The sequence below is a fragment of the Phalangium opilio genome, unplaced genomic scaffold, assembly GCF_054372755.1.
Source record: "Phalangium opilio isolate 3A_F unplaced genomic scaffold, DU_Popi_V2 ptg000042l_1, whole genome shotgun sequence".
Taxonomy (NCBI): domain Eukaryota; kingdom Metazoa; phylum Arthropoda; class Arachnida; order Opiliones; family Phalangiidae; genus Phalangium; species Phalangium opilio.
This window is the reverse complement of record NW_028324166.1, coordinates 9,991,671-10,006,842: the sequence shown is the minus strand read 5'-3', so window position 1 is coordinate 10,006,842 and position 15,172 is coordinate 9,991,671. Positions and strand designations below refer to the sequence as shown.

The 15,172-nt window shown below is 35.4% G+C and overlaps 1 protein-coding gene across 1 annotated transcript; it reads right to left on the bottom strand.

Moving 5' to 3' along the window:
- Positions 1 to 5,843: 5,843 nt before the first annotated feature.
- On the bottom strand, positions 5,844 to 7,631 carry LOC149679067 (uncharacterized). Its single transcript, XM_089837231.1, has 4 exons — positions 7,424 to 7,631; positions 6,842 to 7,077; positions 6,482 to 6,780; positions 5,844 to 6,308 (listed from the first exon to the last, which is right to left on the bottom strand). The coding sequence occupies exons 1-4, from the start codon at positions 7,467 to 7,469 to the stop codon at positions 6,098 to 6,100; spliced, it is 792 nt and encodes a 263-aa protein (XP_089693357.1). The 5' UTR covers positions 7,470 to 7,631; the 3' UTR covers positions 5,844 to 6,097.
- Between the last annotated feature and the right edge of the window lie 7,541 nt (positions 7,632 to 15,172).

The following is a 15,172-nucleotide window of genomic DNA, read 5'->3' as shown; positions in this document are numbered from 1 at the left end:
TAAACTTAATTTCAAATTTCTATACATATAATAATTTCTAATTTCTGGCCCTTTTTGGGTTTGAAAAAGTGTCGCCAAAGGTTGTGTATAAATGCAGTTTTTACGGACTGCAGAGCAAAATTTGTTTTTGTATAATAAAATGAATACTCGTCCTCACACGTGCTCTATCGAAACTGATGAAATATTTCATAAAATATTTTGTTCAACTGTAATATATATATATGATACAGGAGTTATAAACATGTCTTTAAAAAGAAGAATTTCAATATCTTGTATTTATGCCATTTCACTTTCTTTCCTCTCTTATCTTTCTCTTTCCTAGTCATTGTCCATCAAGACCATTTTACCTCTCCGAGTGCCGATGACGTCACGGAGTGGTATAACACTGAACGTGTCTGTCTGTGCGTGCGTGACTGTCACGGCGTTTGCAGTTGGCAAATTGGAGCAAACGTGTTCCTAGAAAGAAATTTTTGGCTTCTACTCCCATCGTTAGGATTCAGATTGGCGATTTAACTATAATTAAGGTAAACTAATGACGATTAAAATAATTAATATCAATTATTATTATTTAATTATTTAAGAAAAACCTCTTAATTGCGCCTCGACTCGGAGAGGTTTACTTTGGTTTCCCAATTTGTTTAGAGCACGAGATAATAAAGGCTAAGAAAATATTTACATATAATAAATTTATTACAGAAAGCATTATGACGCAATAAAAAGGTTCTAGCTACTTACCTAACTAATTGTACCATTAATTATATATGAGTGAAAATGATAATACGAATGTATTTTACGTTTTTAAGACCTTACTCGACAAAGGTTTAAAAAGGCACTACACATGCTTCTAATAAATTTTCTGCGTCTTGAATTTTTAAGGTTTAGCATGTACTATACACAAAAAGTACTATTTTTGTGCCTTATGTGATTAATTCGCGAAAATTTTGAACACCTGATTACTGATTTCTGAATTTATAATTGAATTCCGTTGATTAATGAACGAATTCCTTGATTTCTGTGATCACGATTTTTTTTAGGTTATTTCCATACTCTTAACACTGATTTTCCGTTATTGTCGCATATTACTTGTGATTCCTGTTTGAATTAAAATTAATTCCGGTGATTTTTTGGTGAATGCCGTAACTACCACTGGATGCTTCGTGAATTACGATGAATACAGTGATCATTTTTATATCAACGTATTACGATTTTTATTTCGGATTTTCAAATTCCTGTTTATTTCACGAAGGGTGTGATTACCGAAGTGATTGCAAAGATTACTAGTAAATCATGTGACTATTTCTGATTTTCTCAAGATTTCATGTGGTTTCTAGTGATTATCGGAGATTTCTGATTACCTTTCATTACCCACAAGAGAGATTTTGATTACTGATGATTTTCTAAGAATTCTAGAAATCGAATAGTCGATTTTTGTGGTTTTGTCCACCTTATTATTCAAATGACTAACCCCTCGCACCAGAATAAATAAGGAGGAACCAAAACTATTACCATAAGGGTATATTCGTGAAATAGAAATATATTAAAGGTGTTATTTAAAACATATACTCTCTTGAAACCCTTTTTTCAATATGGAATACATTTAAATTGAATTTATTAGGAATAACTTACTTATTAACAACATAAATATACCTTATTTATACCTAAAGTTAGGCTAGTCGATCAAACGTGTCGGTGGCAACTACAGACAAGCATTATTTCACGCAATGAAATAAAATAGAACGAGCAAAAGATAAAACAAGACGACCCAAGGGCTGGTAATAGTAGCCACATCGTACGAGTGAATAGCCCCTCTATACCTACCCTAATAAGTGGATAACCCCCTCTATACCTTACCCTAATGAGTGAATAACGCTATCTTTTACAATGCTTAAATTATTCACCGTGCATAAAATCAGAGTGAATAGCCCCTCGATGCCCTACCCTAAACAGTGATAAAAACTTCTGCCCGGTCGGTAAAAATTTATTTAATATACTTTTGCCTCTCCAACCGCGAAGTTATATCTCCTGGCCTCGGATAAGATCATGACTCCTAGTTGAAGAGATAGAGAGAGAGAGAAGGGGACCGTGCCTGTGACAAACCTATCTCTCTCTCCGAGTATAGGGCGTTATTCGAGACCGCATCTTAACAAGCGACTTTAGGCGAGGCTGTATAGTACTGGGCTGGCAAGTGAAAGGTCCGTGGTTCGATTCTCCGTGGAGGAAGAAAAGTTAAGAAAATAACTTCTTCCCTGTATTAAGTTTAAAACTCCACCTGTGAACAGTAACGTTAAGTAAAGCGAAAAATATTTTCTTTCGACGTTCAAAAATGACGAACGAAAAATTTGATACTACCAAAGGCAGGACTATGACACCCCTACTAATACTACAACAACAGGGCAGGTCAAACTAAGAGCCTCATCGTAGATGTGCATCATACGATGTGGCTAACAAAACGAGAGATCTAGACTTTAAAGAGCACGCGCCTAACTGAAATTAGACTTAAAAAACTTCTAAATTTTTTTTACAAAATGTTCTTTTAATTTATTTAATTTTAAAATCAAAAGTTGAAAATTTTTTTAATCAAACTAATCAGATTTAGGGTTATAAATAACGTTATTCTTTAAAATGATTACCCGTAGCCCTTCGTAGCTTGAGGTACAGAAAATTTCGAGTGAATAGGCCCCGAGGCGAGGGGTCCAACGTTTTGGAAAAGGTGTACGGGATTTCGATATCAAATTGGATTTCGTTTGACTTCATTTGATTTCAAAATTCGATAAAATCCAACGGATTTCGTCGTATTTTGAGATTTTTCCCGTGGTTTCGTCGGATTTTGTGATTTTCTTTGATTTTGGATTTCGTAAATTTTGTAATGGATTTCTTGATTTCTTTATTGATTTTGTGACTTCGTGAATTTTGTATTGGATTTCTCAATTTCTTTATTGGTTTTGTGATTTCGTTATTGATTTTGTTATTTCTTCACTTATTTTGTGATTTCTTACTTATTTTGTGATTTCTTACTTATTTTCCGATTTCTTTACTTGTTTGTGATTTCTTTACTTATTTGTGATTTCTTTACTTATTTTGTTATTTCTTTACTTATTTTGTGATTTCTCTACTGATTTTGTATTTTTAATGGGATTTCGAAATCAGAAAAAATACGTTTCGGGGAGAGGGGTCGGTTATTCTCGAAATCCCGTACGCTACCCGAGAGATCTAACTTAAGAAATTGGAAATCAACAACAAAATCAGAAATCCGGAAAGAAATCAAATGTATTTTTGCTTATTTTAAAATCCCATAAAAATCCGAAATCAGGAACGAAATCACAAAATTTGTAATGAAATCACAAAATCAGTAAAGAAATCATAAAATCAGTAAAGAAATCACAAAATCAGTAAAGAAATCACAAAATCAGTAAAGAAATCACAAAATCAGTAAAGAAATCTCAAAATCACTATAGAAATCACAAAATCACTATAGAAATCACAAAATCAGAAAAGAAATCATAAAATCAGTAAAGAAATTGAGAAATCACTATAGAAATCACAAAATCACATTACAAAATTCACGAAACCCAAAACCAAAGAAAATCACAAAATCCGAGGAAATCACGAGAAATCCAACGAAATCAAGAGAAATATCGCAAAGTCCATCGAAATCACGGGGACGATCTCAAAATCCGACGAAATCCGTTGGATTTAGTCGAATTTTTGAATCAAATGAAATTAGACGAAATCAAATTGGATTTCGGAATCCCGTACACTTTTTCTAAAGGGCACCCTATACGCTCAATAAATTGCGCTAAAAACGTGGGGCCCGTTATTTAAGTTACAAAGTATAAATAAAACGTTATCCAGACTATTTGTGCAAAGTTCAAATATAATGCTACAATATGTTTTAGGAAATGGAAAATCATTCGCGGTAAATTTTGGTCAATATTTGTGTAAAAAACTGAGCATATATATTGAGTGAGTTTTTATTGCTCAAAATGTTATTCAAAATACGAACAATATTTCGCTTTCGAATAAAACTAAAGTCTGTGTATTAAACGATTTATATGTTATGTTTGGTCAATAAAATTGTACACGGTCCATGGGCTCAACATCAACTTTTTTATTGTGATAAAATATATTCAATAGAATAGAATAAATCGTGTGCAATATGATCAATATATTTGTCCAATAAAATTTTAAATTTTTTTTCTAAATATTGAGCTTTCAATATCACGAGAGTGGAAGGAATTCGAAGATCAATGATGTTCATCGCTAGTCAGAAACTATTCCTTTATAGAGTGCAGCTACTTCGCGGAAACTAGTGTAAGGATATTTCTTGTTTTCATATTGACAAAAACATTAAGGCGCTTGATTTAATGATTTAAAAACCAAAAGAGCTGAATCTAAATTTCAAAAAATACTACTTTACGGGCACTCGACATCCTAAATGTTATTTCAAAGGGGGAGGTGCAGAAAATTAAATTTAATTGAAATCTATTTTTTTGGTGAGGAATGATGTAAAACGTGCTCATACAAAATTTCACTTAAAAATACTCAGTCGTTTTTTCACAATAAGAATTACAAAACACCGTTTTTACACAAAAATTCCCGGCGAAATTCAAATTTTCAATTTAGGGGCGTGGCTTAAAACTATTTCTGGCGCGTAGAAAATCATATGTTTCGCCCTCTCGAGAGCACGAGCGCTCGCGATCGGCAGGCCGGGTCACGCGCCCTCAAGCAGTGAGCACAAAAATAATGTGCTCCCTGCCTCAAGGCAGTAATCGTGGGAAATCGGAACGAGAATCTCCAATGTATCTAATCGCTGGCGCGTGGGGGGGGGGCTCTATTTAAAATAGAGCCCCCAGAAATTTGGCAGACTTTAAATTTTGCCAATTTGGGTTTTTGAAATTTTGCGACTATAAAATGTATTCTGAATGTACTAAAAGTATTTATTTTCTTGGATAATTTTTTCTGCTCTACCTTTTAGGCACAAAATCTCAGTTTTTTTTTATTTTGCTGCTTGTCACCCTTTAAACACACTCTTTAATTCATTTCTAAGAAAAAAAATATACACAATTCCTGCCAATCCACAAAGGACTTGAAATTACAAGTTGGGAAACCAAAATATTAGCTTTCTGAGTATATCACTACCATTTACCTGAATTTGATATTTATCGATAAGCAACTGTAGTCGTTAAAATTAAAATAATGAATTATTCAAGCGTTATAAAAAGTAAACACTACCCTCTCGATATACTTCAACAATATTCTTAATTTGCCACTGCATTTGATACCTTTTGAGCATACTAACGCCATTAATGGATCATATTACGTTTCCCTATAACTTCTGAACGAGATTGCGCTATTACACTACTTTTCTTTTACCAGGTTTGGCGCGTACAGGACACTTCTGCTAGAGAAATACTGAGTTCTTAGGTTAGAAGACTTTGAAATTGTCATAACAAGATGTGTATTCTGATATGCCTTATTCCTCATGTGGGCCAATTTAATGGTTTTAGAGTCCAATGTTTTGGGGCCTGTAGTGTTTTTAGACCCCATGTTCTTTGACAGTTTACTTAGTCTGATCCAAAAACACACCCTTTAATTCATTATTTACTTATCAGAAATACCCTGTGTGACGGGCGTCGTCAGCACTCAACGATAATTTAGCCTCGCTTGATTGATATAAAAAATTAAACCCGAGACGCAAAGCATTAAAATAATATGGATAATGTAAAAAATCTACTTCGAAAGAGTTGATTAGGCTTTAATGATAATTGATGCAATTGTTTTTTTAAATAATTCTCAGATGAAAAATTTAATTCATTAAACTCAACCGTTGTCTTTTCCTAAATTATCACTCGACAATTTTCATTATGATACCAATTAAGGGAAACACAAAAATGTTCCGATGTTCAACACCGGGTTCTTTTGCTGCTATTATAGGTATATATGATAGATTATTCCTTTTGTGAGATTTGCTCTAATTTGCCATCAATTTCAGTTTTAGTAGCCAGTATTATTTTTAGGCATTCATTTAATTTGACCGGGACAAAAAATGTAGGTTTCTATCAACGCAAGAAATATATTTGAATATCTCCTGTTTCCCTTAGTTTTTGTTGATAGAAAACAATTCTCCGATGAGTACGATTGTTGAAATAGAAAGACCAATTAGCCACAAGAATAGAGATCCACTGACAACTTTTATTGATAAAGGTGATAATTCTTCCGGAGGTCTTCTCCATTTTGACATCTCATAAATGATTTTCTTCGGTATTGATTTATAGTGGATAAAGTTGCACTCCATAATATTCATAACCCTGTGAATTTTAAAATTAAATACTGTTTAACGCTTTCTGTATCTAGAGGAGCGGTTAGCGAGCCAGTTTTAGAAATATTCATCGCAAACGTGAAGCTGGAAAGGATTCTAATTTGAACTTCGGTGGGGCTTATAAGTTTCTGATGTAACTTAATCTGTCTGAAAAGCACTTACGATCTGATGACAATTTCCTTGATATCCTGCCTGACACGGAAGGACTTGATGTAAATGAAAAAATATTCTCTCCTATAACTGTGTTCTCCAATGTAAAACTCCAACTTCTTTTTTCTGTTGCAATAGTATTCTCTCATCATCAAATCATGCAGTTCATCATTGGTAGTTAAGCCGAACCACGCCTTATTCTCGATGGGTGGATCGTTTTCGCAGTCCAACACTTCAATGGACTCCTCCACCATTATGCTCAAACTGCAGATTCTCATTTCCGGATCTAAATATTTGTACGCGTACGTGGGCTGGAACAGGAAATCATTAATCACATTTTAAATTATCTTGGTTTCTTCCTTTTTGTCTTACTGGTAATTCCGTGTTGCAAAAAAATTGTATCTCCGAAAAGTATAATTCAAAGTTCAGATATATCCGTTTAGTCGTCATGTTTAAAATATGATTTAAGCTATCAACTGCCAAATATTCTTTAAGAGTGAAATCTGTTTTCATGTGTCCAGACATTTCAAAGGTCAATAGAAGAGTTCCGAGTAGCCAAGAACCGCAGAAAATTATCCAATGAAGGTTCTTAGAAAGTCTGTTGAAAGCTACAAATCAATATTGTCATATTAGGCATTGTTAAAACTATGAAAATACATGAATTATTCAATAGACCCAACCAACAAATATACAAGTTAGTAGGGTCTCGTCTCCGTCTAAGGGATAGGATCACGTGACAAACAAGGTTGCCTGTAGCACCATCTGTCGTTGAGGGACGAAAGCTTATTTACTTTTTTCTGATTGGACTAGTCTCGACATAGTCTGACACTTGGGGTAAAACAGGTTCTGCGCATGGCAAAATCGAGCCAATCAGGTAATGCCCAAGAACGAGATCTGAGCCGTTATAAAAATTCAAAAGATTTGTTGGTTGGGTCTATTAATATTAATTATTACATTTTGCAAAAAACGTGGAAAGAATTTCCAATAGCAACAGAATCATTTCGGAAAAGTGAAATGTTTTCCTTTTGTAGTCACTATTATCCTTGGTTTTCCACAGCAAGAAACAAAATAGTAAAATAGCGGAGAGCAGAAGAATACCTGCCTGTTTCAATTAAAGCTTAATGTATTGTAATACTTTTTATCATAAAATACCAAATTTGTTAGAAAAATGCGGTGAAGAAAAACTTCTAACGACGAATTCGAGTGTCCCCATGGAGCCTGTAGCCTTAAGATATTAACGCATATTTGGTTGCCAGCTTTTTGGCCTAGTGGGAAATCCATGATACGTAGAATTTATTCTAATCGTTACCTTTACTTTTTAAGCACTACCTTCAATATTTTTTACATTTAACTCGTTAAAGAAAAAATGTAAATTTTACTAACTTTCCAGTCTATCATTAAGAACTGTAGACTTGTGGTTTCTTTTATGAACGGATTAGAAATAATGATGGCTTCCTCATAATCAAAGAAAATTGGCTCACTTATTCGAGTTTTCGAAAACCGGTTTCCCAAAACTCTGCCAAGAGCAAGAGCTGTTCTGTCAATGTGCAAAATCTGAACAAATATTGTATACACTTTTTAATTAAAAACTTCGGGATAAAAGTAGAATTTTCGATTGGGTAATTTAAATTTATTTCTTGCTTTTGTACTTACGTTGTCCGAGAGATTGGCATACCCATTTACAGTTAAATCTCTGCATGCCTCAGTCTTATTGAGGATTAACTTATTTGCCGATTCAGACTTTTCCTAAGCAGATATTTTTGAATTTAGTATAATATCGGCTATATACCTTTTGAGGCTTGTTTTATACCAAAATTGCAACTCAAAGTTTTTAAGAGAAACTTTGGTGCAAACCAAGCCTCCTAAATCACAAAATTTTATTGAAAGTATATACAACGAATTTATAGACTCTATCCCTGAAAAGGCATCCGCATAAACAAATGAAGTTCCTAATTGAAAATATTAAGGTTTATTTAACAGATTAATTTGTAAATAGTTTTTCACCATCAAACGTACCTAGCTCTTAAATAGTCGATAATATATTGTCTCTCTTCAATGTGAAACTTCATCTTCAGATAATAATTTGTGATCAGAATTCCAATGAATATTCTGACCACTCGTACATTAATTGCCAGTAACTTTATTCATCAGTTAACACAAATTAGCATAAGTATTTGAACTTCTCGTGGTTGTATAAATTTCCCATATTTCTTAATCATAGTTGGTTTCTGAGCGCTGACGTTGTTGAAAGTGGTTTTACGAAGCAACTATTAGGGGCTCTACTGTTTTCGTGTTTGTGGGTAGTAGTCTACTTATAGTACAAAAGAGTTAACGTTTTTGATTTAACAAATTTCAAAGCTATTAAAAACACCAAGAAAAAACTGCTTTTGCTATGAAATCACTAACCTACACATTGCTTGTCAACTCCAAAAATTTCCCAAACTCCTTGCAATTGTATTGGACAACGTGTTAAATCTTTGCTAGTACATTTAGGTAAGCAACAGTCTGGTTAAATCCATATTTTTGTAACACGTTTAACGATCGTGAAATGGATTGCACTTAATCCTAGAGCCAAAGTGCATATGAAATTTCGGTCAACATCAAACTGTTTTAAAGGGACACTATTGGCAAAAATTAAGTATTTTTATTCTGATTCCTTATGTTAAAATATGCCGCCTTGGATTTTTTCTGATTTTTTGAAGCGCTATTTATAGTATAAAACAATATTTGAAGTTTTGTATCCAAAACATGCATTTGAATTCTGATAAAGCGACCTACCGGCCAATCAGCGCCAGCGATTTATAAGAGTCAACCCCCAAAGGTTTTCTCGGGCGAGTCTCATTTGCGTCGTCTGCATTAGGTTCAGAAATATGTATTCTACTTTTTAGCACTCGAAAGAAAGACACGTTTTCGATCGTCTAACGATAAGCGGATTAGGAACTTTAGTAATTAGCAGGTTTATGCTTTTATACGTTTCACTTAAACTCAAATTATCCTCGTAATCTTATTATATTAAAATGTGGCGGGCCGTAGTTTGTTGTATATCTTGAGTGTCTAGTTATTAGCCTTTGGAATGGGAAGATCTGTGTTCTTAGATTATTGTTACTATTATCATGAATTTATTTATTAACATGAATATATATCTGCATTGACTAGTTAAACTACATATTCAGGGATGGGAGGGGCTTAGTTTGAGTGACGTCAGAGGATTTCTGTCGGTTTGTTTTTAAAGCTAAAGCTCTTGTCACGCGGAAGGCTAATTATGCTAGTAAATTGATCAACTACCGCATTAATTTAACAGCAACAGCAGGGAAAAACCAGCGTCATCAATTCTCACGATTTAAAATGTTAGTAGTTTACTTTCAACCGTTACATTAATTTTCATAATGGCCAAGGCTTAGCACTTTACCAACAGTTTTCAGTTTCAGATTAGGAAAAACATTGCAGGCACTTAATATAATTTCCTTTAAAAGATCACTATCACTTTCGGACATCGTGTTGAGATATTTATTCACGTATTGGCGATCATTTTTAATATTCAGTTGACGCAGTTTGGTGAACCTAACCGAAAATTGTATCCCGCATACAATTTTGTTAAACTGGTCGTCTGCTGTTCGAACTTCCAGGTGTCTCGATTTTGATTGGCTACCGCGATGACGTTAAACGCGTATGTAATAGAAAGGTCCCTCCCATCCCTGAATAACATGATAGAAAGGCTAATGATACACATATATATTCATGTTAATAAATAAATTCATGCTATTATTATATGTGATCTTCGAGATGGAAAAAATTAAAAAACCCATCTTTTACAACTCAGCAGTGTCAAGCTGCAACACAATTACTATCCTCCTCAAACTTTAGCAGACGACGGGCACCGCGGAGTCACTGGTAACGAGCCCACTCTAAAAAAATACTTATTTCCCGCCCTTGGGAACTCGGCTTTTCCTGTTTGAAGCAGACAACATACCACTTAATATTTTCTAACCCTCACGGGATTGGCTGATTTGGCTCTATCCCTAAAGAGATTTTTATTGGCCGGTAGGTAAGTGCGCTAAAATCGAGACCCATTGCTAAGCCTAACAAATTTTAAAAAATTTAATTTTCATTGAAAAAATTGTTTGAAAAATCAGAAATAAATTTGAGACTTCATAATTAATTGAAGTGAACCAGGAAAAAATAAAACATGGCACTAAGATTTTCAGCTGAGAGTCCCCCTTTAAGTAACAAATAAAACTAGGCTAACAACATGTAAAACAAAAAATCAATGAAAAGTATACTTAAAAAACATCTAGGCTCATAGAAACCTAAAAAAACTTGACACTGTTATTTACAGGTTGGTTTTTCGTTATTCTTATTTTTAGGGATCTTGAAAGATAAAAATTAACGAATAGAAAATGGTTAAATTCCATTTTAAATTCATTTGGAACGTGGTTTTAAGAATGGTTTCAGCTCCTACACAGAAAAAACGATGTTTAGATTCTAAATGTTTTCCTAACGGGAAAATGCAACGCCTTTTTAAACACGATAGTATGGTTTCAATTGTCCAAAAATATGTTGCCGCTAGCATTGTTTGTAAAAAGCAATTTTTGACTTGGAACATATAAAATGGACCTTGCTCAGCAAGAAATTAATTGTTGACAAGTTTCTTGGGCCGCATTATGGGAGCGAGAAGGGGAGGAATTTTACCCTCCCCAAAGTGTGGTTTTTATTTTCTTTCTAAATAACTATTTAAGATAGAAACAAAAACTCAACGGCAATATGATTTGAATGATTAGAGAAAATGCCTGAAATGTGTTCAAGAATGCAGTGGCGTTAGTTGGGGGAAGGCAGCAATTTGTTTCCACCCCCACGTCTTACCATATTCATAAAGAGTCAATCATTGCTAATTTTTTCTTTTTGTTTTCCGTTTGCAATTTAAAATAATATAAATTAAACCTGGATTATATTAGAAATATTTATTTTTACCCGCTTAACAATAATAAACGTTTGACGCCAGGTTTTGTCTACCCCCACCTAACCATAAGTAATTGCCATATTAAAAGAAATCACTTTGTGGGTGAAGGTTTTGGTACCCCAACCTAACTGTGGTTTTTTCCAGTTAATTCAGAATTTTTATTTTATTCCAATAAACTTCGCCTTCGCAATAGCCTTTACGTAGGCGACACAAGTATAGCAAGGGTCATTAGTAGATAGAAAGTGTTACTTTCACCTCACTGGCGTCAGTCAGTGCCAGATGGCACATGATCTGGCACCAGTAAATATGGCGTCAATGGACGCCCACGGAATTTTTCTTCTTATGGCGCCAGTGAATCAAATATTTTTTCTCACAATCCTGCTATGACGTCAGTGAATCAATCATGGCGTCAATGTTAGGCTTAAGCGTCATATTCGACAACGTGGTAAATAACCTTTGTCATACACGTGGTTTAACTATAAGAACGTGATTGGTCTAAAAAGAGCGCCATGTTTACATGGTCAGAAAGTCACGTGACATTAAAGTATAAAAGACGAGGACGGTTTAAAGATAAGGCATTCTACATCCATCCTTGAAGTACCGATCCAGATCCGAAAAATGTAAGTATAAATTTCTTTAAATATAAGTTTACGATAGTTAATTCCTCCCGCATTTATCGATATGGATTTAAGTATGCAACACCCCTTTACCGGACTAGTGGCTGGAGTCACCGGCTGTGGGAAAAGTGTTTTCGTAGGAGAATTAATTAAGCATAAGGATATATGTATTTCGCCCACCCCCGAAAGAATAATTTGGTGTTACACGGAGTATCAGTCGAAACTATACGGTGCTATACTATCCCATACTCCGAGTGTAGAATTTCACGAGGGTTTATTAGATGTTAACTCCCTAGATGCTAGTGTGAGGAACTTCGTTATATTAGACGACTTACTATGTGAAATAGCGAATAATAAGGACGTGACGAATCTTTTCATTAGGGGCTCGCACCATAGGAATACCTCAGTTTTAATTTTAATGCAGAATCTTTATTATCCTGGGAAGGAAATTCGTACCTTAAACTTAAATGCCCATTACTTGGTTATATTTAAAACACCACGTGATCAGTCTGCCATTATCCATCTTGCGAAACAAATTTCGCCGGGAAATAGTAAATACGTGGTAGACTCCTTTAGACAGGCGACTTTGGAACCTTACGGATATCTATTTGTAGACCTTAAGGCTAACACCCTAGATAACCACCGTCTAAGAACAGGTATACTTCCAGGTCAACAAGCAGCACTGTTCATACCGAAATGACGGCAATCCTTGAAGCGAATTTTTTCCGGATAAAGGGGCAATGGATAATCAAGGAGCTGACGATGTACGTGAAGGAGACCGACGTCCACGAAGTCTGGATCTTCCAATCCCCATGCAAGTTCTCAGAGTTATCCGTCAAGGATAAAAGGCAATGCAGGTGGCTCTCAAGGAACACTTGCGATCTAGCATTCGAGGAGGGAGACTACCCATACGAGACGACGCAGGAGGCCGCCGACTATATTCGAGCTAGAGCATCGTCATACGTGACGAAAGGAGCGGAGAAGGCCGAAACCCTATCAAGGTTCTTGGGGTGCGAAGTTATCAACGCCGAAGACTACGGTTGCCCGAGATTATCAAGTATCGAGTGCGATACCCCCAGGGCTTGCACTTTTCATAGGGACAGCAACAACTGTACCTTGGTGAAGGCGTCCAAACTTGCGGAATGGCTCCGTCAAAACGAGTCGACGAAAATTTAAATTTTTTAAAATATATTGCAAATTGTAACTCATGTCAAAGAAATGCCGCAATTAAATTTGCCAATAAAGAAGCGATTAAATCTATTGTCGAGTGTTGTATAAATATCCTACGGGGCAATGTCCCTCTTTCAGTGGAGGAGAAGGAGCGGTTGAAGAAACATCGACACGTTATAAGAAAGGTTACGTCCAACATACTCCCTTCAAAGAAAAGGAGACTATTAATTCAAAACGGAGGTTTCATCCCTTTACTTCTCGGACCGTTACTATCTATCATTAGTTCAGTAGCAGGTGCGGCTATAAGTCGAGCTATAAAGTAAAAATGGCGCGAAAAATGTTATTAATTTCCGAAGAAACGTATAATAGGTTAAATTCAAATAGCGGTTTAAAAGTCGACACTTCAATGGAGTTGGATAAGGAGGATAAGTTGAAATCCATCATAAACGATACTAAATTAAACGATACTGATAAACTATTAAGATATAACCACGTACTTTCGAGGGAAATTAGTAAAACGGTGAAAAGGGCGAAAGTAAAACCAGCAAAAAACCGGAATTGGGGTCCTGAAATCGTCTCTTCGGTTCCCTCCTATAGCGCAGCTGATTGTTTGAACTTGTACAAATGGATTGACCGTATATCAAAAATAAGATGGACACACGCCGGAGAGTTAATATATGAGAACCGTAAAATCATCGGTTCAAATATAATTGATTTATTAGCTTATACCGCGAAGAGTTCTAAAAAACAGTCGTCCGTCATTGGTGCCCCACAGTTTTACCAACTTTTGTATACGGTTAATGTACCAAGAACATTAATTAAAATTAGAAAAACAGACCCACCCCCGCCTGAAAAAAGTGAAGCGAAGAAAGAAAAAGTGGAGAAAGAAGAAGTGAAGGAGGATTATTATTTGCCCGCTCAGACTGGTGAGGGTTTCGGAAATTGGATAAACTTGTAGCACTTGTTTTTAATAAAATACGATTCATTTACATTCCACGTTTCATTCATTTTAAGTATTCCGATATGGAAGGTTGTGATAATCAGGTGGGTACTTTTGTGGTGTTAGCCAACCTAGTAGACACATTTTTTAAATCTCCTAAAATTTTAACTGTGGTTTTAGTAATTGCCATATTCCTAATTATAGAGGTTAGCGATTTTCTCTTCAGGCATTATCATAGTGTAACCAACTGCACCCTTAATGGATAGACTAAAGGAGATTTATTCTAATGTTTCTGACCCGGGTTCATATGGAAGTGTTCTCGGGCTATACCGAGCGGCTAAAGAGGCTGGGTTAAAGGTTACGGTAAAAGACGTGGAGACATTTTTAAAAACACAAGATACGTATACATTACACAGGAATGCTAGAAAAAACTTTAAGAGAAATAGGACAATAGTTTATGGGATCGATGAGCAGTGGCAGATTGATTTAGCCGATTTGAAGAACCTAACTCGTCACAATGAAGGGTTCAGATACCTCCTATGCTGCATTGACGTTTTCAGTAAATACGCCTTTGTGGTGGCTACCAAGGACAAGAAAGGACCAACCATCCTTAGGGCTTTTAAGGCTATTCTCGAGTCCGGTCGCTCGCCGAAGCGAGTGCAAAGTGACCACGGTAATGAGTTTATATGCAGGGATGTTCAGAGAGAGTTGAAAAGAAGGGGGATTGAGTTCTTTGCCCCGGATTCCGAACAGAAGGCTACGATAGTTGAAAGGTTCAACAGAACTCTAAAAAGTCGCATGTATCGGTATTTCACGGAAAACAATACCTATAAGTACATTGACGCTCTTAAAGACATGGTTCAAGCTTATAATAACAATTATCACCGATCCATAAAGTGTAAACCCGTTGAAGTCACACCCGAAACATCGAGACGGGTATGGGAAAACCTTTACGGCGATATAGACTTCTCCCCACCATTAAAGTATCCTTACGATATTGGTGACGTAGTCCGGATAAG

Excerpts from the sequence above, each read along its gene's own strand:
- LOC149679067 (XM_089837231.1), bottom strand. The coding sequence starts at position 7,469 with ATGATTCTGTTGCTATTGGAAATTCTTTCCACGTTTTTTGCAAAAT. Across the intron at positions 6,781-6,841 it reads TTTGCAACACGGAATTACCA|CCCACGTACGCGTACAAATA; the intron begins GTAAGACAAAAA and ends TTCCTGTTCCAG. Across the intron at positions 6,309-6,481 it reads AAGGAAATTGTCATCAGATC|GGTTATGAATATTATGGAGT; the intron begins GTAAGTGCTTTT and ends TAAAATTCACAG.